The sequence below is a fragment of the Vitis riparia genome, chromosome 18 (assembly GCF_004353265.1).
Source record: "Vitis riparia cultivar Riparia Gloire de Montpellier isolate 1030 chromosome 18, EGFV_Vit.rip_1.0, whole genome shotgun sequence".
Classification (NCBI taxonomy): domain Eukaryota; kingdom Viridiplantae; phylum Streptophyta; class Magnoliopsida; order Vitales; family Vitaceae; genus Vitis; species Vitis riparia.
In genome coordinates, this window is record NC_048448.1 from 31,425,905 (window position 1) to 31,450,607 (window position 24,703).

The 24,703-nt window shown below is 34.2% G+C and overlaps 2 protein-coding genes and 1 long non-coding RNA gene across 5 annotated transcripts; 2 read left to right on the forward strand and 1 right to left on the reverse strand.

Annotated features, from left to right (window-relative positions):
* Nucleotides 1–4,447: 4,447 nt before the first annotated feature.
* Nucleotides 4,448–9,127, reverse strand: LOC117906480 (disease resistance protein RPV1-like). 2 transcript variants are annotated; one of them, XM_034819501.1, is made up of 5 exons: nucleotides 8,625–9,127; nucleotides 7,158–8,250; nucleotides 6,439–6,816; nucleotides 4,875–6,342; nucleotides 4,448–4,763 (listed from the first exon to the last, which is right to left on the reverse strand). In XM_034819501.1, the coding sequence occupies exons 1-5, from the start codon at nucleotides 9,125–9,127 to the stop codon at nucleotides 4,507–4,509; spliced, it is 3,699 nt and encodes a 1,232-aa protein (XP_034675392.1). In that variant the 3' UTR covers nucleotides 4,448–4,506. The 2 variants fall into 2 exon arrangements, with proteins under 2 accessions (XP_034675392.1, XP_034675391.1); XM_034819500.1 differs by having other exon boundaries at nucleotides 4,448–6,342.
* Nucleotides 9,128–15,854: 6,727 nt separating this feature from the next.
* On the forward strand, nucleotides 15,855–16,735 carry LOC117906227. The gene is made up of 2 exons (XR_004649781.1): nucleotides 15,855–16,135; nucleotides 16,207–16,735. It is a non-coding gene; the product is annotated as an uncharacterized LOC117906227 (long non-coding RNA).
* Nucleotides 16,736–18,062: 1,327 nt separating this feature from the next.
* On the forward strand, nucleotides 18,063–24,114 carry LOC117906052 (putative disease resistance RPP13-like protein 1). 2 transcript variants are annotated; one of them, XM_034818993.1, is made up of 3 exons: nucleotides 18,063–22,625; nucleotides 23,409–23,499; nucleotides 23,585–24,114. In XM_034818993.1, exon 1 carries the CDS (start codon nucleotides 18,403–18,405, stop codon nucleotides 20,389–20,391), a length of 1,989 nt encoding a protein of 662 aa, XP_034674884.1. In that variant the 5' UTR covers nucleotides 18,063–18,402; the 3' UTR covers nucleotides 20,392–22,625; nucleotides 23,409–23,499; nucleotides 23,585–24,114. The 2 variants fall into 2 exon arrangements, with proteins under 2 accessions (XP_034674884.1, XP_034674883.1); XM_034818992.1 differs by having other exon boundaries at nucleotides 20,397–22,625; nucleotides 22,988–23,499.
* The last annotated feature ends 589 nt before the right edge of the window (nucleotides 24,115–24,703 follow it).

Below are 24,703 nucleotides of genomic sequence, written 5' to 3' on the forward strand. Positions count from 1 at the left end.
CTTAAGGTTTTATTTCTTATTTTGTCTACCCTTTAAAAATAAAACAAAAATAAGTGACGACTCCAAGTCATTTTCTAATAAATAAAAATCGTTTTTTCAAATAAAATCGAGCTCGCCATCGAGTGGGAGTGCATGAACCGAAATGCGAGGTCTACAAAAGAGAATACTGATTCATCTATTTTTTATTTTTAACATTTTATTCAAGATTTTCTCTACTCTTCTCCTCAAGTTTGCTTTTCATTTTTACTCCTAGGCATTGCCTCTTCTCTCTCATCTTCTTCGATAAAGGATGAGAAACTTCATTTGGAATTTAAAACTTAAATAACCTTTTAAGAGGGAAAAAATATTTTTTTTTTATTTTCTTAAATTTGAATAAGATGAATGGATAATGAAAAATTAAAAAAAAAAAAAAAAGAAACAAGAAAGAAAGGAAAGAAATGCTTAAAAATCTTCTTATATTTTTTTAAAAAAAGGCAAAAGCAAAATAAGAGAAAGTATCATTTTAATAATTTTATTTCTATTTTAGCATTTTCCATATCTTTTGTTTCTCCTCTTCGTTTACTTTTCCTCAAGCTTTCTAGTAATTAAAATAAGTACGACATTAAATACAACAAAAAAAAATTCACTTGGATTTGACCATCTCAATCAAGCCAAATTGTCGTCCAGTGAGAGTGTATCAAGCCTTTTTTATAATATTTGACATTATCATCATTTATGTCACTCATCCTCGAGCTAAAGAGTTGACAGAATGAAACAGAAAAATAAAAAATAAAAAATGAGGGAATGATACATTCATAGAAAAGTCCCAAAGAAGAGGAAAAATAATAAATAAAAAAATAAAAATAAAAAATAAAAAAAGGGAAAAGAATGGGCAAGTAGGAAGTAGGGGTGTGGCTGATGGGTCCTTCCATCTTAGACGTCCTTTTGCTTAGCTATGTGGATTCCACTTTCAACAACACTTTTCAACCGTGCGTCCAACACCATCTAACCACACCTCATCATTCTTTTTAAGTATATTTGGCTTTTGGAAATGCTTTTCTATAATAAGTTGATAATTCAATTTGAACCAAATCAATGTGATCTCTAATTTAATATGATTAATCTAAACATAACTTAATCTTATGTTTCTAAACTTAAATTAAGTTCAAGTTGATCAGATTAGCATTGAAAGACTAGGTTAGTAAGTTGAATTTGAGTAGAATAAAATTGTGTATAATATAATAAATAAATTTATTTTTGTAGCTAAATGAAATATTATATCATATAATTATAATTTAATTTTTTCTTTAAAGAATATAAATATAGAATAAAATAAATACTAATATAAATTATAATTATTAAAAAATATTAAATTAGGTTCAATAAAAGCTCAAATTATTCAAACATTTACTTAAATCCAACTTGAATTAAGTTTGGACTAAAAATAATTCAATATGAGACTAAATCTATACTAAAAATGATTAGCTATGCTTACTTAAAGATTGTATTGGACTCAACATAAGTTGGATCAACATGTCCAGGATGGAGCCTTACCTGTTGAGTCCTCGCGTCCCTGGCGATCCACGTAGTTGTCAAATAGATGAACGCGCGATCTTAACCAATATAGGTTCTTGACTCAATCGTTCCTGCAAAAGGCGTCCGGACAGGGTGTCTGGACACACCCTCCGATGGTTTTGTCAGCCATGGAAAGAGAGATAAATCAGTTGGCTTTTTACTAGGTGTTGCAAGCTTACCTTTCTCTTTGTGCGAAGGTTCATATATATAGCATCAGAAGTTCTCTCTCCTCCTTTAATGATGGAAGACTTTTTGGTTTATCATGATGCCACTAGGTGGTGGCAGGGACATCCTCGCCCTACAGGCGGCTGTCAGAGATCGTGGGAGGCGCCGTGACTGTCAGAGATCGTGGGAAGTGACTTGTCATCACTTCATTCCTGTCCTTTCACTCTGCAGGTGGCGGAAAGTGGGTCATGGCAGGTTGTTGTGGTTACGTGCAAGACTTGCTTACTTTAGTCAATGATCCGGATAAACATATCCGGATAGGTTATGTCGGTTGCCCGGATGTGTTATGGCGGCGCATCCGGATGTAATGTTGTGAGTGTCGTGTGCTTCTCCTTTTAGGAAGTCCGGATAAGAGAAGTGCACCACGTGTTCTTTTGGGGGAATCCGGAAGGATATGATCTGGATATAAATGCGTGCCACGTGTCATCAGGGATGTGCGCCACATGTCATCAGGGGGAGGGATCCCTACATTACCCACCACGTATATCCATGTGATGAAAATGATAATAAAAATAGTGGTACAACTAGACTTTTACTTTCTATAATTAATTTATCACCATAGCATAATGTAATATAATTTTTTATATAGTTTAATATATTTATTTTATATCTATTTCAATAATACATAAATCCTATTTCCTAAAATCTATGGAGGGAACAAAAATGATAGTATTCCACAACTTTCCTTTAAGTTCATACAAAAATTTAGAATTGTATCTTCTTTTTAAAGCATTGATATATGAATATGGTCAATTAGAAAAAACAATGAAAAAAAAAATGAAAACATTGTCCCACCATAGAAACACGATGTTGTGTCTTTTTTTTAGACAATGTTAGTTTTAATAGACAGAAATATCACGTGTTATACACATGATTGAATAATTAAAGAAAGATTTGTAGATTTAATCATCCAAAAAGCCTTAAATAGAGCTCTCTCTCATCCTTCATCTTCATGCCCCCTAGTGGATGCCCCATCGACACCAGACCCAAACTCGACCCTTTGGCTCATAGACTCATCGAGTCATGGGTGGATGACCTAGATTCTCTTCGCAAAACCACTATACCCCTCACCATTGATCAAGTACACTCAATTACTCTCTTCACCCTTTCCATGGTTATCCTGATTTTCCCGTTGTTAGAGTGTTTATTTTCCATGGAGCCAAACAGTTTTTTTGGTTTGATTGAAAAAAGGTTTATTCAAAAGCTAATGTTTATGAATTTTAAGTTGAACCAAGCAATAGATGGTAGGAAGATCAGGCGCACACTTACAATAGATGAGAACTTCAATTTTAGAGCAGCACATTGGGCTGATCTCCACGGCCTTTTTTACAAAGCATTAGTTGGGGACATTTTCTTTTGGGGTCACTTCTTCCTCTCTTTTAGCTTTTCTGTTGATAAATCATTGTGTGAAAGTAAAAAAGCAAAGTTCTTGAAACAGGGGAAATCATAGAAACAGTTGGGGATTTGCCCGTTTCTGTAGATGAGTGTCTTTCTTCAATTCCGGAGCATTTTCTTCCTAACCTAAAGTTGAGGTTTGTAAATCAATATCAATGAGAACTTATATGTGTTTGTTTGTGAAAAGATGGGTAATATATGGATTTTCAGTATTTTATGAGAGTCCTGTTTGCAGGTACTCTCAGGTTATTGTGCATGGAGAGGGGTTCTTGATTTTTCACAAAATGAAAACTCAAAAACTATACAGGGCATGCGGAATTTGTTATACTTTATATGCTTTTTGTGTTTGGAAGTATATATGGTTCATGTTTACTTGAAAATTGAAATTAGAGGAAGACAATGACCATGAAAGTCAACAGTGACATGATCGAGAAAATGTACCAAGAAGCAGAGAAGATTTGGGTGGCTAAGTTTGTGAGAGTCGCGACAGAAACCAAGGACCCTTTCCTAAATGCCATAGATGATTGTGATCCTTTAGAACAAATCTTTTAGGACAATGTGGTATTGATTGGAGATGTAGCTCACCCCACAACACCTCATATCCTGAGAAGCACAAATATGCCAATATTGGATGCAGCAGTTCTAGGTATTTGCCTTGAGAAGCGGGGAGTGGAAAATTTACGTTAAGCTCTTAGAAGAATTTCAGTCTACTCGACTACCAGTCACTTCAAAGCAAGTCCTCCATGCATGGCGATTGGTTGTCTGAAATAGGGTTTGATGGAATTTTGGATCAAGGGGAGCTCTGTTTGGGGCTTTCGGGTGGTTGAATTTACAAAATTTATCCTTACTTATTCAATCACATGCACAACACGTGACATTTCCGTCTATAAAAACTAACACTGTCCAAAAAAAAAAAGGCATACTACTTGTATTTAAGAAGCTTTGAAAGTAATATGTTCAATTTTAAACCTGAAAAGACAATGTGCAAAATACGTGTTAAGTTAAAGGGGTAAAATGTGCAAAGGTTAAAGGAGTAAAATGTATTAAACTATATGATATGTATTAAAAACATATATTTTCACCATATTCCTTCTTATTCTAATTTTTTTATTAAATTTCCTTCATTTTATCGCATAAAACAATTGCAAAAATATTAATCTAGAATGATTACTAAAACAAAATAAAAGTATTTGTTATTTAACAAATTCAAAATCATCGTCAATCCCTTTTCAAGTGCCAATGAAATGAAGAAAGCTACAAATAAATTAAGAACTTGAGTCTATTAAAATTTGATTATGAAATGACATGATTATGGGAAAGAATAATAGATCTTCAACTAGCTTCTTTAATTGGAAAAAGATATTTAATTAAAGAACTGAACCAATGGTACTTCTTAATTGGGCAATAAGAAAAAACAAAAGCTATGCTATTAGAATTACCAAAGCTGCATTCCCCATCTCTCTGCTCCTTCTCGTATACTAGACGAACCCCACACTTCTTCACATCTAGCTTCTTCCCCTGGAGAAGTCTACCAAATGAAATCTTCATAGTCCTATTCTGCTTTCCGAACCGACCACTGCTCCAAAATTCTAGTCCACGAAGTGATCGATACCCAAACCACATGTGCTCAGATTCCATTGAGAATTGCATGTAATTGAAATGGAAGCCACGATGATTGCCCCAAGAAAAATATACATTACCCGAGTGGTCTCCGTCGACAACAGCACAAACGGCCATTCCCATCAACTTGGTATTATGCCAATGTGGAGGCAACTCTACAGTCACTGAAGACCCCATGCTCTGATGGATGAACCACTTTGGAATGCTACTTCCAGGAACGATAGCATCGTAATAATTATCTGGATCTAGGGCTTTCGGTATTGATGCAACATGCTGAATTCCCAGTAGGATGGCTTTCATAATGTCAATGTGCTCATTCTCCACTAGTCTGAAGCAATTAGAGAATGTGAAATTGAATTTCCCACGCTCCTTCGATTTGTAAGCACTTGATGGATATGAAAAGGTTTCCAGGGATGTGCAGTGATCCGCATATAATATTTCAATACTCGATGGAAGCTCTGGCAATGATTGAAGACTCTTGCAGTAAGCCAGCATGAGCTTTTTGAGCCGAGGAAGTTGACTGAGGCTTGCAGGCATGGTAATAAAATTGTTTCTGCTCAGGTCTAAACTTTCCAATGAGGGCAAGAACCTAAGATCACTGGGCAGTGCTCCTTCCAGTAGGTTGCTGTCGCTTAGATTCAAGTCTTTCAAGGAGTGCAAACCCAACCAATATTCGGTTGGTGATGAGAGGAAAGCGAAAACCAAATTCCTTGACTTGGATTCCCCTCCCTTACATCCTGAAAGTGAAAGTACTTCAAGGCTTGGCAAAAGAGTAATAGAGGGAGGTACCTCTTGTATAGCAGTTCCATCTACATATAGCTTTAATAAACTTTGTAGGCTCCCCAAGTCATCTGGCAATTTCTTCAGTTGGGAACAACCAGAGAGATTAAGAGTCTGAAGAGATGTCAGCTTACAAATGCTTTCTGGAAGACTTGCAAGTCTTTTACAATTGGTCAGATTCAACAAAACAAGCCCATTTGGACGTCCGATTAATGAGGGTAGCTCTCTAATAGCAGTCCCATCCAGAAAAAGCTCCATCAAAGTCCCCATATTTTCCAGGATCTCTGGTAGCTTCTTCAGTCTTAAGCAGTTTGAAAGGATAAGAGTTTTCAGGGACTTCAACTTAAAAATGCTGTTTGGCAATGAATCCAGGCTTTTGCACTCTCTCAGATTTAATAAAACAAGTCCAGTGAGATATTGAATGGACAAGGGCAATCCTTTTATAACAGTACCTTCTAAAGAAAGCTCTGTTAAATGTTCCATATTCCCTTGGACCTCTGGAAACTTCTTGAGATTTGAGCAGCCAGAGAAAGTAAGAATTTGAAGAGACTCCATATGGATGCTGCTTGAGAAATTCTTGAGGTTCTTGCAGCCTTCTAAATTCAGGAAACTGAGCTTCTTGTGAGCTCCAATGGATGGGTGAACCTTGACCAAACTTGTACAACCCTTGAGAATTAGACTCCCGAGGTTTGGTGCTCTAGAGAAATCTGGAGTTTTGGTTAGATGTTGAGAGTGGCTAAGTTCCATGGATTTCAACTTCTCGAATGGCTGTCAAAAAGAAAGAGAAAACAAGGCTAGAATAAGTCCACTTCAATGAACTTTAAATTCGTTTAAAGAAAAAGAAATCACATATAATAATCATACCTTGTTTCCTCCCCATAGTTGTTCTAGCCGACTAAAGCACATATTTAGCTCAACAAGCTTCTCCGGATGAAAATTTGATGGAAGGGACTTCAAAGGGTATCCATGCCAATAAAGAGATCTTAAGTTGTTGGATAGAAATTTAAAATCTCCACATAGATGCAATTTACGGTTATACATGTCATAGCTCCTCCTTATCCAAGCATCATAAGACTTTGTGATCAACTCTTTCCATGACAAATATTCAAAGCTTCCACAAAATTGCAAATGACAGACTTTGAGCAATCTTAATTTAGTCATCTTTTTGAAGGCATCAACATTGAAGTTTAACTCTTTTGATGAAGACAAGTCAAGGACTATGCCTTCAACTGCTTCAGTCCCCTAAAATTAACCAAGGTAGAGCAGAGCATGAGCTGGAAGTTAAAATGGTAAAAATAATAAATAAATAAATAAAAACCAAAGAGTAAACGAGAAATTGTAAACAATAGCAAACTAAAGTTGTTTTTTTTTTTTTTAATCTTTCCGTTTTCTTTTAGTGTTAGGAGGAATCAAGTTTGAACATAAGAAAATTCATCTTTTCAAAGTACCAACTTTCATAATGCAAGTAAAATTGTATAGATCTGTTAGTTGTTAAAGTAGATGGATTAATATTCTTCCAACTTAGGCTTTCAACTAGAGCTTATACACACAAAAAAAATAGAATTGATGCATTTGGGTCTTACCGCATTTGTTGTTAGTACATGATTGATGTCTTCAGGAACCCGCAACCTAATACGTTTGCCTGGATTTTTAATAGATTCTTGCCGAACAATTTCCCAACACATTTCTTGTAGCAAGTCATGCATGCACAACTTATTATCTGAAATAGTTATGAGGGAATTGTCCAAAAGATTTCTTATTCCAGTTTGAAAGAAGAAATCACAACTATCTAGTATTTCTCCAACAAAATCTTTGTCATGCCCTTTATAGAAGAATGCAACATCAAGAAATATATCCTTTTCATTATCATCTAATCCATAGAAACTTGTTTTGAGCACATCCTGGACTTCTCTGTTGGGGCATTGTTTGAGTTTGTTGAATTCACTCTTCCATTCATGTATGCTTTTTTTATATAAAAAAGAACCGAAGACTTTGAGGGCTAAGGGAAGGCCTCCAGAATAATCTACTGCGCACTCACATAGTTGCATAAAATCTCTTGTAGGATGCTTATGTCTGAAGGCATATTGACAAAAGAGTTTAAGAGCTTCATCAGTCTCTAATTCCTCAGCTTTGTATATTGCATCCACTTCTTGATGAATTAGTAAATGTCTTTTTCTAGTTGTTATGATAATTCGACTTCCTGGACCAAACCAATCATGATTCCCTACTAAAGCCTCCAACTGCTGCCAATGATCTATATCATCAAGAACAATAAGGACCTTCCTAGAATGAAGCTTATCTTTTATAAAATCAATTCCTCTATTGAAAATTCCTATATTTGGATTTCCTTCATTTAAAGTTTGTGAAAGGAGTTCTGCTTGTAAATAAGCTAGATCTTGTCTTTGTGAGTTTTCTCTAACATTTGAAAGAAAGCAGCAACCTTCAAATTGAGTATAGATTCGCTCATAAACAGCCTTAGCAATGGTAGTTTTACCTATGCCAGCCATGCCCCATATTCCTACCATCCGAACATTAATCGATCCAATACATAATAATGAATCCATTGCCTCTATGCGGGGCCCCATCCCAACTAGGCCCTTCATGTAGCTTGAGGATGAGCCAACCAATTTATTTGAAATATCTCTTACAATTTCCTCAATAAGCTTGGATTCATGCCTGTCAAATTAAAATTTAGAGTAATGAGATAGTAAATAAAAAATATAAAAATCCGGCCCTAAAGTAACAAAGAAAAATAGATTCAATATAACAGTACTTACAATTTGCCCTTTGCAACTGAAAAAACAAAATACAGACTAAATACAACTTAACACGGTCAAGCTAAAATTGATCACATTGCTGATACCATTTTCATTCTATTTCATGGAATGAAATAGAATCTCAGGTACCTGTGGAAATACATGGAAGCCATCAAGAAAAGAGGCCTACGACTTCAGGTACTATAATTCTGATATGATGAAGCAGTGCTTGTGTTAAAATAAAAATAAAAAAGCACAAATAGAAAGCAAAAGAATGTAGTTAGAAAGAATTACCTATCTCTTGAATCCCATCCAGAAATTTTTGCTGCTTCAGTCAAAGCTTCTCTCCACTTGACCACTTTCTCCATCTTCTCCCTGTAAACTTGTTCATGCTGCTTAAATGCTTCTGCAAAACTCCCCGTTTGTTTTCTTACATGAGAGGGGTCCACGTTATAGAAAACTGGTAGAGCTACATGTCCCATAACGTTGATGCTGTCGACAATCTTTGCTAGTTCGTCCAGACACCAACTTGAAGAAGCATAGTTCTCAGAGAAAACGATGATGGAAAACCTTGACTCTTCAATTGCTTTTAAGAGTGCGGGAGATATTTGTTCTCCCCTCCTAAGTTGGTCATCCATGAAGGTGTTGACTCCTTTTTTACGCAGGGCCATGTGAAGATGATCAGTGAAGCTTTTGCGGGTGTCTTCGCCTCTGAAACTAAGGAAAACATCATACTTCCATTGATGGGTGGAAGAAGAAGGAGAAGAAGAAGAAGAAGAAGAAGAAGAAGAAGCCATAAAAAAATGGAAGAAGCAAAGCCTTTCGAATAATGAACAAGAAAAATAATGAATCTGAGGACTAAATTCAGTGTCTTGTTGGGCCTTATCCAAAAAGAATCACCATTTGGCTGGACTGTAAGAACTGAATGGCTAACGGATAATGGCATTCAATTGTTATCAGCACCTAAGAGTAGTGAAAAGTGCCGCTTGTTGAAAGTGGGGGGGCGGGGGTGGTGGGCTCACACGGTTTCCTAACTCATCCTTCCCTTAAAATTCAAATGCTACGGTTAGTTCCATGAATATCCTAAAAAGAACAATAGAAACTGTTAAGAAAAGTGGGGACCTTCAAATCCTGTAGCATTTGAAGTTTAAAACGCCTACATAGAGTTGAAGCACACATTTGTCCTTAATTAATGAGGCTTTCAGCATGCATGTCCCTACTATCTCACGAAAAGGAATAAGGGTCCACATGGTTGAAAAAGGCTTGTTGAAATTTGGATCACGTGCTAGGAAAAAGTCTGATTCAAGTGGGGTCCATATGATTGAAGAGGGTAGGTCCTTTTCCTCTAGGTTTTTTTTTTTTTTTGGTATGATGTTACCTAAATGAAAATAAATTCCTATATAAAAAATATTGAAGTCCTAATTTTTTTTTCATTAATGAATAATACTATGATCTAACCAATTCAAGCTTGAGTTATATACAACCACTCATAATTCTATTTTTTCTAACTGTGAAATTTACTATTTGGGGACTAATTTAATATTCTATGTTTTTTTTAATAAATATTTTATTACATATTTTTAAATGTAGGATCCATGAGTCTGACTTTTGGCCAATGTTATTACCATTTTTATCATTTTCATAGATATTAAGTAAAACTCTAATTTAGATAGAACGGTCTAATCAAACTTCAATTCTGCTTAACTTTTGGATAGGCTTACATGATCATTTTTAATATTTAAATTGAGTTCATGTTAAAGCTTTTTAACTTGAACTTAATATAATTATGTGACATGTAAGTAAGTTTGAGCGACTTGAACGTAACCTATACATGATATAGGACCTTTGTAATATTTATTTCACATGATCTTTTAATTCTTCAAAAAAAAAAAAGGTCAAAAATATAATTATATTATATAATATTTTATTTTCTACAAAACCCAAACTTGATTCTATCCTAACCATATTAGACTCATCTCAAACTTAAAAGAATAAGTTTAGATTAGACTAGGGTTCACAACTTATTAGAAGTAATATATATATATATTGGATAGGTCTAATTAGGATGACAAATCGAGGATTTTATTTTTTTTTTGGCATCCCTACATTTACCAATATATATATATATATATGCATTAAATAATACTATTGAAATTCAATATATAAAAATATGGGACACCGCTTGTTGAATAAGTGAAACAGATGGGAAAAGCCACATTAGAACATTGTGAAAATAGCTTCCAAAAGCCATTCCTCAAGAAATAGGTTTCACACGGCTAGAAAACGCTATCCAAGGGGGGTAAGGTGTTATTCCTGAATTTTCTACTTGCCCCTCCTATTTGGGAGATGATGCTTCCACATACTGAGTTTTCAAGAATCTCAACTTTTCACATTTCTGACTTTTGCTCCTTATCTTTGAAGTTTCCTTTTGATTTTTGTGTCTCCTCATCTCTATGAAGTCATATGTTGATTGGATTCACAAACTACAAAGTTGAAAATGGGTTCCACATAACTGAAATCTGCTATTCAAGGTGGGCCAACTATGGTACCCCAATTTCCTACTTGCTCCTATTTGCGAAAGCAATGCCTCCATTTACTTGTTTGAAAAGAAAATTTCGTTTTTCAACGACCTCAACAACAAGCATTTCATCTCAAACATTAATATTATATACTCATGGTTTTAAAAACTCTACCGGATCGGCCGATCCGATCGGTTCAACTGCCAACCGGTCAGGGTTCCGATCCGGTCCGACCAATTGGACCAGAAAGCAATCAAACCGAAATCGGATCGTTTGAACCGCCGATCCGACTGGCAAACCGGTAGCTCATTTTCCTTCCCCTTCCCCGTGCAGCTGGTATTTCCACTGTCGCCCGGAGCGTCATCTCGTTGGCAGCACTCCACGGCACTGGGAACCCCGCCCCACCTCCCCCCGCCTTGCGCTAAAAAGTCCCCCCACCCCGTCCCCAAAACATCACAAATCTCATCGTCCCGTCGGCAACAACCCCTGGTGCTGGGAGCCCCGCCCCACCCCACCTTCCCTCCCCCACCCCCCTGCGTCGCGCGGCAAAGCCCTATCACCCCCCACCCCCGGCGGTGCACTAGAAAGCTTCCCCCCTCCCAATGGCAAAGAGCCCTCCCATAAAGAAATATGGAACTTCCCATTCTTGAGCTGAAACATTGTGATGATTGACCTGCATGCATCCTTCCCTTTGGGCTCTTAATGGGAAGTTGGGCCTTTCCTTTTTTTGTTTCATAATTTCTTTCATGGGCCTCCTTTTGACTTCTCTTAACTTGTTTATGTTGATGACGTGTGCTTGATATTTTTAATATCTAATTTTTTTTATTTTTGTTTTATTTATTGCACATTGAAATTTTAATTTATTGAAATGATGAAAATATTGGGTTGATTGACAACTAAAATTTTGTGAAAAAACTCAACAAACATAACAGATACTATCAAAATTATAGATAGAATTTATTATTTTTAATTTTAGTAATATATAAAATATATATTTACGATGTTATCGATTCAACCGCGATTTGACCGTCGGTCCAACCAGTGAACTGTGAATCGGTAACTTTTCCGGTTCAATGACCGATTTGGTTCTGAAAACATTGTATATACTAACCAAATAAGAATTTTATAATCCCTAAAAAATTAATCCTCACCTAACATAATATTTAAAAAAAAAAAACTATTACTCTAAGATATTTCTATAAAATTATAAGTTTGTTGTCCATGTTAATATTATTATTTGTAATATTTATTATTATTATTTATTTATTTTAATTGAATTAAATAATTTTCTAAATTTCTAATTTATATAAAACTTTTTTTTCCAAAATTTATTCTAAGAATCTTCCATTTTTACTTACTTGCTTAGAGTAAATCTCTCAAAAACCTATGTCTTTTATTTAAACAAACATATGTGTCCTTGTATTAACTTGATTAGTCGAATGGACAGCCTACCTCATGATCTTCTCTTCCTGCATGCACAAAAGTCTGGTAAGAAAGATGCTTCCACATATTCATACTAGTGCAGATCCTTCAGGCACAAAATTTTAAAGAAATGTTCCTCCAAGTAATCCTTATTTATCAAAACCCGAAACTAATTTTATTCCATTTGTAAAGAATTAGTATAACATCTGGACAATTGAACAAACCATTTAGATAGCAGCCTAATGTTTAGAAGGATAAGTTTGCCCTCATCATGACTCATTTTTAGGTTGGCAACAATGTTGTTTCCTGGAAAAATGATGGCTCAAGAAGTATGGCCCGAGATTTGATGTTGGTCCAAGGAACTATGCCCTAGGTTGTGTTGGTTCGAGATTTGGTATTAGCTCAATAAGTAAAGCCCAATATTTTATGTGATTGGGATTTTGTGTTCGCCCCATGAAGTATGTCAAAGATTGTTAGCTCAGAATTTGGTGTGACTTAAACTACATAAAAAGGGTTAATTTGACCTTTTAAGATCAATTAGATTTTCATTTGAGATGATTAAAGTTTGGCTTACATATAACAAATAGTATCAAAGTTGGTTATGAACTCTAATAGTTCCCATTTTTAGAACCTAAGGTGTCGTTTGAATACACTTTTTGTTTTTTATTTTTAAAAATAAAAAATGATAATAACTTTTATATAAAATATAATAACTTTAAATTATTTTAAATATATTTTATTTTTTATTTTATATAAATAAAAAAATTAAATTTTTAACAAAGCGAAATGTTAAAATCACAACCAAGATTTTATTTTTTTTAATTAAAAATATTAAATATTTTAACCAAGAAAAAAATTAAAATCTTAGGCAAGTTAGGTTCATAAGTAAAAAACTAAAATCATAATTATCAACTTTGAATTTTACTTGAAAATGTAAAAAAATTTAAAATATGGTATCATGGACAAAAAAAAAATCATATGGCATAGTTGGTTGTCACATGTCATTTAAAAAAAAAAATTAATAATCATGATTAGCTCTTTGCCATTATGCCACTTGTCCAAGCCTTGCTCCATCTTTATTATTTAATCCCTAAGTAACCCTTCCTAAGGACAATAACTTCTCCTTACTTCTCTTAACATAACTTGTACAAATGATTTACCATTTTTCTTTACCAAACAAGCAAGAACAACAACCCACAATTTGCTTTGTTTTGTTTTGTTTTATTTTTTAGGATTAACTTCAAATCATAAAAATCTCTTTCATATTAACAACAAATCTAAGAAAGTTTTCAAAAAAAAGGAAAAAAGAATCAAACAAGAGAAACTCCTTCATAGAGGGTAAACACTAGAAAAGAAAAGCCTTACTCCTTCAAAACACAAAAATTTATCCCATATCAACTATCAAGAGCCAATGGATACGAAAGCGTAAATGCAAAAGATGGAGATGGGTGTGACTTTAAGTAATAGTAATAGGGGATTGCAATAATTTTGTGAGCAAAACTCTATTTAGGATAAATTCCTAAAAATAGGCCACAATATCAAATAAATTTAGATTTTTTTTTTCATTTTAAGTGAAATTTAGAGAGAGTTAAATTATCTTTTATCTTTTATCTTTTATCTTTTTATAAAATGTATTATTTTTTAAGGAATAATTATCTTCAAATAAATACTTATAAACGTAAAAATGATCTTTGAATTGTTTAACAACTTTCAAATATTTACTGGATAAAATTTTTAAAGGTAATTAAAAAATTTTAAATGATTTTTTTAAAGTGTTTTTACGAGAATCAAATATCAAGTTTTCTAAAAAAAAAAAAAACCACTATGATTGATTTTAAACACTAAAATTGAATTCAAAATTTTAAAAGTGTTACTTGAATTTTGTTAAACACTTGATTTTTTTCTTAAAACACCTTTTTAAGTTAGAAAGTATTTTTTAAAAAGCCTATTAAACAAACTTATAATATTTCTTTTTGAAGTACTTTTAATAAAAGTCTTTTCTCTTAAAATATTTTTAGGAAAATCATCTATTAAAAATAATTTTATTTTTTTATAATAAAACAAACTATTAATTCTATTTAAATAAAATTTCCTAAACACAATATTTCCTAAACTTTTTAAAAAACTAAAATAATAATTCTATTTATATGAGATTTTTAACTTCTATAATTAGAAAATAACGGAGTATTACATTTTTAAAAATCCTTTTCATATGATAAATACCCTAGATATCTAATATAGACAAATTTTATTATGTCACATATATTTTTTCTTTTAAAATAAAAATAATAGTTCATATTATAAAATTTTTTGATCTAAATCCTATATATTTAATAAATATTAATACATTACATAAAACAAAACTTTTTCCCAAAGATTTCTTTGTATGAAAAACACTACCATATCACGGGCCAATATTTTTTATTCACTATTGAAAAAAGAAAACAATTGGAAGAATGATCAATATTTTGGAATTTGTTGGTCTCCACTTCACTTCATGGAATTATCTATAAAAAAAAACTTCAAAAAAAGAAAAATAAAAAGATAAAAAATAAAAATAAAAGGTAAGAAGATAAATATTAGAATTTGTGGTGGGAAGATACTTTATTTATGTATTTTTAAGTAATTTACAGAATAATTTTTAAAAATAATAATTAAAAAAATAGTCCATTATATTGATTTTATTTTTTTCAAGTAGAAAACAAACAAATTCTTTTCAAAATTATTTTCCTTTTTAAATAATAGAAAACCATTTTTGGAAATCAAAATAAAAGTTGAACTTTTTTTAAAAAGTAAAATCATACAAAACTTAAAAAATACTTTTGTCTTAATTTAAATTTGAACCATAATTATAATGTAAAAATAGGTAAATATAATTTTTATAAAATAAAATATATTCAAAGATTATTTTCTTATAATTTTTATCAAATAATTAAAATCAATATAAATGTAAAAGAAAACACACTATTCGCTAGCGTGGCACGTGGACCAAATCACTATATAAATATAAATATAAATGGACGTGTTAGAGTTTCAGCAGTACAGCGTCACGTGGTAGGGTTTCAGAAGTACAGCATCACGTTGTAGACTTTCAAGATATATATAAATATAAATGGACGGCCACCCTGAAAGCCCACACCCGCCTGTCTGATTTACAACCTGTAATGACGTCGTACCAATTTAAAGCTAGGGGAATCCCACAGCAGTTGATAAAAGGATAAGGACCTTGGAATAAAGAAAAAGCCAAAGAAAAAGAGAAAAAATTGCAGCCTGCCAGCACTAAAGTGGCTTTTAAGCACTTATTAAATGGTGCCTACCCTCCACCAGTCACCACCCATCCTCATTCAAGGGGCATCTTCTTGAACTGAGGAGAAGAGAGGGGAGGTTGAGGTTGTGGTTGTGGTTGATGCAGAAGAATTTTGATGATCTTCACAAGTTCATCCAAGCACCATCTAAAGCTCAAACAGGCCTACGGTTTTCTTCAAAACTAGGCTTATTCATGATGGTGCTTGGACGAATTTGCTAAGAACATTAAGTTCTTGAAAGTAAAGCCAAAGGGGCAGCTCAGTTCTGCAAGGTTTTTTCTTACTTTCTTTCTTTTCTTGCTTTGTTTCTTTTACTGAAGAGAATAAAAAAGTATCTATGAAATCATAGTATTTGTGGTTTAGTTGCTTCTTGAAATAGAGGCCGGGAAGCTCCCAGAGACACAGATCTCCATGTTGAATCCTTAAACCTGGAAGTTCTTTTTTGCTCCTTCAAACCATGGGGGTGCGGAAATCGACCTCCCACTTCTGACCTCTGTGTGAGCCAGTTACACCGGCGACTGACCGTTTCTTGTGGGGTTTTCATAACACATATGACATGGTATTGGTACCTTTTCTCTTGAGATCTCTTTTGCCCGGTCTTTATTAGTCTAGACCTTGTGTTTCTTGCAGCTTTCAGTTTGTATGGCAATCGGCCAACCCTAGTAGGTGGAGTGGAATCGAACCGATGTTAATCGGAAGGGTGGATGCTGGGTACTGCTTGACCGTTCGGATCTGCTAGGGATGAAAGGGTGGGATGTGCCGGCCCAAAATCAATCATAAACATTATTGATGGTTATTTTACATGACATTTGATCATCGTCTCAAATAAATTATCAATGTTTCCATCAATATCAATCAAGACAGGCTGGTTGGTTTTTGGCTTTTTATACCGGAAAATATTCTGGTAGAAATAAAAATAAGATCAAAATATAAAGGAATAAAAAATCGAATTACAAATAAGATCAAGTTATAATAGAAGGAGATCAAAATTGATAGAATTATCGGGAAAACATTGATTTTTGAGAAAAATGACAATCACCAATCTTTAGAAGGACTTTTCGTCAAGCATGTATTACGAGTCGAACCAACCACCTCGCTCATGTTTCATATTTGGTTGAACCCATTGGCATCTGGATTGTAATGTCTTTTCGTGACCTTACTTCATCTTCCATTGGTCAAGCTTTATGTCAGTGTAAAGCATTTTATTTTTTGTAAAAATTTTAATTATGTAAGGTTATGTTTATTTTTTTTGACCGAATAGACTTGGTTATAAATAGATATATTAATTAATATAACTAAATCGAATTTATTAATAGTAAGTTTATTTTCTATCAAAGTTATTTTTTATTAAATAAAAAAAATCAAAAAAATTTATTTTAATTATAATATCAGTAGTTTAGGAAAAAAGTTTAATATTTTAATTTTTTTTATTCAATTAAAACCTAGCATTACTTTGATATTATGGGGATTCTTTTCACGAGGAGTTTAACAAAGATCCAATCTCGAATTTGAAAATTCTAACCTTTGTATAAATTAAGAAAATATTACCTAAGTTATATGTCTTGACAAGCAAATTTCATTGATTTGCTCAAATTTACCTAGGAAAATATTACCAACAGTCCAACACATTAAATTCTGATGAAGGTTAAATTACCTTTCATTTTAAAAATACTTAAAACATCATTCTCATTTTTCTCTCCCACTCTTGCTCTACTTATTTTATCTCAAAGACAAACTAGGATTGTATTTAATTATTTAGATATAATATAAAATAAAATAAGAGAGAGGATAATCTATTAAATCTCATATTTGATTGATAATAGAATAAGTCAATTATCCTTTCACTTATAAAATATATTCTAAAATATTACTAATATATTTATTATTTAATATAAAAAATTCTTTTTATATATTGAATAGCATAATATAAAAAAAAAAATTATAAATTTTAAATATTTTAATCAAGAGAAATTTCATATTTTTTTAATAACAAATATTAGAATATAATATAATTTATATTTAAAAAAATATAATTTATATTTAAAAAAAATATAGTATTATGTATTCTATTCCATTTTTTATTTTACAAATTAAATATAATATAACGTATGATATGACATCTACTATCTTAGAATTTCGTATAGTGATTGATATCAACATATTATTTTTAATTAAATAAAAAAAATCAAATATTTTATCTTTTTCCCTAAACTTTAAATCTTTTTCAACTCTAGATAAATCATCAAATTTTCTTTAATAAATCTTCTTCAACTCTTTTGAATCTTTTCAAAAGCTCTAGAAATTTTCTTCAATGTTGAACTTTCAAACCTCTAAAAATTTTATTTTAATATTATCTTGATTTTTTTTTTAGAGATAACCGTATCCTTTTTATTAATCATCACAATTAATTATTTAATGTAATCAATATAATATCTATTTTTAATTTTCAAAATTAAGGGATTTATCACTTATTTATTTATTTATCTTGTGTACCTATCTAAGACTTGCCGTGTGCAAATGAAATATTTCAGACCGATGATGACATGTTTGAGAAATTGACATACGCTATGTTCCATGTTTGTCATATAGTTTATTTGGCCAAGGAACCCAATTGCTAAATAATTCAAGATTGAAACCAACTTGGCAAAAGTGGACAAAGTTCCTCATAAATTCAAGATTCTCCTCTTGCAAGTAGCTGGAGATGAAATCCCACTTGGCGGAGGAAGTAGACAAATTTGCCAGAAATTATTCAACATGACCCATTTGCGAAATAATTAAAGAAAAGTATCCCTTTGATTTGCTTCAGCTTTCTCCAGTGAAGAAAAAATGGAGGTTGTTGGAGAGGCTTTTCTTTCTGCTGCCATCGGCCTGCTGTTTGAGAAGTTGGCCTCGTCAGATTTGTGGAGGTTTGCCAAAAAAATGTGGGTTCATACTGACCTCAAGACATGGGAGAAAGAACTGTCGAATATCCGGAGAGAGCTCAACGACGTCGACGAGAAGCAGATCGCAGACCAGTCTGTGAAAGAATGGCTGAGCGATCTGAGGGATTTGTCTTATGATATGGAGGACGTCCTGGACGAGTTCGCCTACGATGCTTTGGGACAACAGCTGAAGGCGGCGGAGTCTGATCAAGCCAGCACAAGCCAGGTACGCAAGCTCATTTCTATTTGTAGTCTAACCGAAATCAGGCGGCGTGCGAACGTGAGGTCCAAGGCCAGGGAAATCACTTGCCGGTTAGAAGAGATCTCAGCTCGAAAATCTGAGCTTGGTTTGGAAAAAATGGCAGCTGCAGCAACCACTTCTGCTTGGCAAAGCTCTACCACAACATCAATGGCGTACGAGCCTTGGGTTTTTGGCAGGGATGGAGATAAAAGGACGATCACTGAAATGATTCTCAGGGAAGAAGAACCCACTGAAACCAATGTTTCAGTGATCTCCATTGTTGGCATGGGTGGAGTTGGGAAGACCACACTTGCCCTGATGGTGTACAACGATGAGGAAACAGCAAAAAATTTTAGTCTCAAAGCTTGGGTTTGTGTATCAAATCAGTACGATATGGTGAGAATAACAAAGACAATTCTCGAGACTGTCACTTCCCACAGCAGTAACCTGCAGGATTTTAATCAAATTCAAAGGGCTTTGAGTGAAGCATTGAGAGGAAAAAGGTTTTTGATAGTTTTAGATGATTTGTGGAATGAGGATTATGGTGATTGGAACTGCTTGAGATCTCCCTTTTGGGCTGGAGGAAAAGGGAGCAAAATCATAGTTACAACTCGCTGCAAAGGGGTTGCAACTATGATGGGAGGAGAAAAGAATTTGTATGAGTTAAAGCATTTATCTTATGAAGATTGTTGGCTGGTGTTTGAGAAACATGCTTTTGAGAATAGGAGTATTAACCTCCATCCAAGTTTAGTATTGATTGGCAAGAAAATTGTAGAAAAGTGTGCGGGCTTGCCGTTGGCAGCAAAAGCACTTGGTGGGCTTTTACGAACTAAACTAGAAGAGGAAGAATGGGAAAATATATTGAACAGTAAAGTATGGAATTTACAAGGTGAGAAGTGTGGCAGTATTATCCCTGCGTTGAGATTGAGCTACAATCATCTCCCTTCACATTTGAAGAGGTGTTTTGCCTATTGTGCAATATTCCCAAAGAACTACGAATTTATGGAAAAAGAGTTGATTCTCTTATGGATGGCTGAAGGTTTGATTCAATGTTCTCAAGACATTAATAAGCAAGAAATGGAAGATTTAGGTCATGATTATTTTCGTGAAATGATGTCAATGTCTTTTTTTCAACCATCAAATAGAAATATATCACGATTCGTGATGCATGACTTCATTCATGATCTAGCTCAATTTGTAGCCGGAGAAATATGCTTTCATTTAGAGGATAGGTTGGGGATTGATTGCTCTATTTCTGAAAAGATTCGTTTTTCATCATTCATTCGTTGCTACTTTGATGTCTTCAACAAGTTTGAATTCTTTCATAAGGTTGGACATTTGCGCACCTTTATAGCATTACCAGTTTGTTCATCACCGTTTTTGCCCCATTATTTAAGCAATAAGATGCTTCATGAATTGGTGCCAAAACTAGTAACCCTGAGGGTGTTGGCTTTAAGTGGTTATTCAATAAGTGAGATACCCAATTCAATTGGTGACTTGAAGCATTTAAGGTATCTCAACTTGTCTAACACAAAAATCAAATCGTTACCTGAGTCAGTTTGTGACCTCTATTTCTTACAAACATTATTATTATCAGGGTGCAAGAATCTTACTAGGTTGCCGATTACCATTGGGAACCTAATTAACCTTTGACATCTTGATGTTAGTGATACAGGTCGATTAGAAGAAATGCCTACGCAAGTTGGTAAACTCAAAAGTTTGCAAGTATTGTCTAATTTTATGGTGGGAAAAAACAACAATTTGGAAATAAAGGAGTTGAGGAATATGCCACATCTTCAAGGAGAACTTTGCATTTCAAACGTGGAAAATGTGATGAATATTCAAGATGCAAAGAATGCCAATCTACATCTCAAACACAAACTTGAATGGTTGACAGTGAAATGGAGTGCCAAGCTTGATGATTCGCGAAACAAAATGCATGAAATGGATGTCCTTAACTCTCTACAACCCCATTTGAATCTAAAAAAACTTAGCATTATGGAATATGGTGGACTAAAATTACCATGTTGGATAGGGGATTCCTCATTTTGTAAAATGTTGGATGTAACGCTCATTAATTGTAGAAAATGCACATCGCTACCATGCCTTGGACAATTACCATTGCTCAAAAACTTACGGATTGAAGGAATGGAAGAAGTGAAAAAAGTGGGTGTTGAGTTCCTTGGGGGGCCTTCTCTTTCCATCATAGCTTTCCCATCCTTGGAGTCTTTATCTTTTGTGAATATGCCAAAGTGGGTGAATTGGGAGCACAGTTCTTCATTAGAGTCATATCCTCATGTTCAACAACTTACAATTCGGAATTGTCCTCAATTGATCAACAAATTACCCACTCCTCTACCTTCCATAATAAAGCTTAATATTTGGAAATGCCCACAGTTGGGAATTCCACTTCCAAGTCTTCCATCTCTTCGTAAATTAGATCTACAAGAATGTAATGACTTGGTGGTGAGAAGTGGGATTGACCCCATCTCACTCACCCGCTTTACAATTTATGGAATTTCAGGGTTCAACAGATTACATCAAGGGCTCATGACCTTCTTACCAGCACTTGAAGTCCTGAGAATTTCAGAATGTGGTGAACTGACATATTTGTCGGATGGATCAAAAAACTTATTGGAGATTATGGATTGTCCACAACTTGTATCCTTGGAAGATGATGAAGAACAAGGGCTGCCTCACAGTCTTCAGTATCTGGAAATAGGGAAGTGTGGTAACCTGGAGAAGCTTCCTAATGGATTGCAGAACCTAACATCTCTTGAAGAGTTAAGCATCTGGGCTTGTCCAAAGCTGGTATCATTTCCAAAAATAGATTTCCTCTCAATGCTTAGGCGGCTTATCATCAGAGATTGTGAAGACCTAAAGTCTCTTCCTGATGGGATGATGAGGAATTGTAACAAGAATAGCAGCTTGTGTCTCCTAGAATATTTAGAGATCAGCTTCTGTCCATCTCTCAGATGTTTTCCAGAAGGAGAGTTACCAACTACTCTTAAGGAACTGCATATATGTTACTGCGAAAACCTCGAGTCTCTACCAGATGGAGTGATGAAACATGATTCCAGCCCCCAGCACAATACTAGTGGCCTTCAAGTCTTGCAAATCTGGAGATGTTCATCTCTCAAGTCATTCCCGAGAGGTTGCTTCCCGCCCACCCTTAAGCTACTTCAGATTTGGAGTTGCAGCAAACTGGAGTTGATGATAGAGAAGATGTTTCACGATGATAATTCACTTGAATGTTTGGACGTCAATGTGAATTCAAACTTAAAAAGCTTACCAGACTGCCTCTACAACCTCAGAAGACTTCAGATCAAAAGATGCGTGAATCTCAAGTCCCTGCCGCATCAAATGCGAAACCTGACTTCTCTTACGTCTCTTGAGATAGCTGACTGTGGGAATATCCAGACTTCCCTATCTAAGTGGGGCCTTAGCAGACTCACCTCTCTCAAATCATTCTCCATTGCTGGCATATTTCCTGAAGTGGTCTCCTTTTCTAATGATCCGGATCCGTTTCTTCTTCCTTCAACTCTCACCTATCTTTCCATTGAAAGATTCAAGAATCTTGAATCCCTTACCTCCCTGGCTCTCCACACACTCACCTCCCTTCAGCATCTATGGATTTCAGGGTGTCCTAAGCTGCAGTCATTTTTGCCAAGAGAAGGACTTTCTGACACAGTTTCACAGCTATATATCAGAGATTGTCCACTCCTAAGTCAAAGGTGCATAAAGGAGAAAGGAGAAGATTGGCCCATGATTTCCCACATCCCATATGTTGAAATAAACCGCAAGTTCATCTTTGAGCAATAATAAGTCAAGTTGCAGAACTTAGAAGGAGACACCATTCAATACTGACCATCTTTGCATTTAATAAAGTAAGCACATTTTCAACACATAATTCTTTTTCTCTGCTCAATACCAACTTTAAATTTCTCATATAAATTATGGCAATTTTTTCCTATTGCCTTGACCACTTGGTATTTATCTTACTGGACTTCTTTTTGTAGGCAATTCGACTAGGAAATGGCTTGCTGTCTTCCTTTTCAATCTGCTAGAATTCATTATAAGCATCTCTATTACCATCTCTCCATATATATCTATTTGTAATGCAATTCTATCTTTATGTTTAATGTCTCTCTCATCAAGTCTCTCCAAAAACCCTTCTAAGGTCTATAAGTCTGTTGAAGTATGTTCTTTATTTTTCAAAGATTATTCATATGGTTGCATATTGTGACAGAGAATTCTTACCTATCAATGACTCCAAGCAACATAAAGAAGGCATGACTATGAAATAGAAATGCAGCCAGTCTGAAAAATCATGTCTATCACTGGATATGATGATTCCAACTCCTGGCTTCTTGGGAGTTTGAAATTATTAGAGTTTAAGCTTAGTTTTAGCACCATGCACACTTGATGATTTTCACAAAGCAAGATAGTTCTATATATTGTTTTGCAGCATGCCTATTGGAATTCAAAATGCTTGGCCAATTAGAGGCCCATGTTTTAGCACCTAAAGTAGTAATTGAATACTTGCTTTTTAGTGGGATTTTTATGTTCCCTATTGATGCAAATTAATTTCTTTCTTCCAAACCTAAGTTCAGCCTTCAATTTGCTGATTTCTTACAGCTTGTAAACTCTGTTTGCTTTTCTCCTTATAGGCAATGGGTGGCAAGTGACAAGTCTGTCAAGTTATGAAATGCCATGATGGGAAAATTTCAAAAGCTGTGTTAGGCCTGTTTATCAGATAAGGTTTGAATTGTTTCCACTTATTTTTGTTCATCCATTCATTTCTCTTGCACAGCTAATCGTTTGGCATTTTTCATTTTCCCTACAGTTGGTCTGCTGATGGTCTATGCTGAAGTTTACCCCCCACCCCCACACTGGAAGATATATCTACATCAGTTCTTTTTCCTGATTCAAGTTTATCCTCCTCTGCTACTCCCCCACCGGAAATTATCTGGTCTTCTGCAGGGAATACGATAGCTGCTCTTTTGGCAAGGTGCTATGATATAAGCACAGCTTTAAGGATGAGTGGGGATGATACTACCAGGGATTAATTGAGGCTAATTCTAATTCATCATCTCTTCTGTTAGTTCTTGTTCACATCTACTTCTCCAGTGGAGCTAAACATCCAGACATTCATTCTCCTGCAAAGGATGAATCCTCAGATGGGTGGTTTAAATGGGTCATCCCAGCCCATGGGCAATTCAATATGGGTCTAAGCCCATTACCCTAAAGCCCAACAAGGGTGTAAATGAGATTATGAGCAAGTTCAAATGTACTTCATTTCTACTAAGATCTTTTTGTATTAAATGAACATCTCGTGAATCAATCTTAGTCAATCATCACCAATTCGCTCACCTATGAACACATGACCCCTAAAATAATTTCTATAACATTCTTACAACTTCAATTGTTTGTAGAATTTTTTTATTACTACCTAAATTGCTCCGAAGTGTTACACTTCTATGGACAACTTTACACTAATATGGAAAGTTCTAGAAACAAACATATATAATCTTTGTCAAACTTATGGAAACTCAAATATTATTCCCATCACCATAATTTTTCATATGATCACATATGCTTAGTGTGAATTCATATGTTCCCTCTTAGTTAGTGACCCATGTCAAAACTTCAAAATAGATCTAGGCCTGGTATAGAATTCAATAGAAAGAAAATGAAAGACAAGGGGAAATACAGTGTTGGGATGCAGTTCAACAAGGACAAAACCATTTAGCACCATTAATTAGTAAATTTCTTTATGTGACCAATTCACATGCTTAATCAGAGGAGAAAGTAATCAACTCCCCAAAAGAACACTAGCAATATCAGTTTATCAACAATCACAAAAACTATCCTTTCTTCTCATGGCTCACTGATATATATAGTTACTAGAAACATGTAACACCAAATAATTCATCTACACATGATATAAACTATTGAAATATTG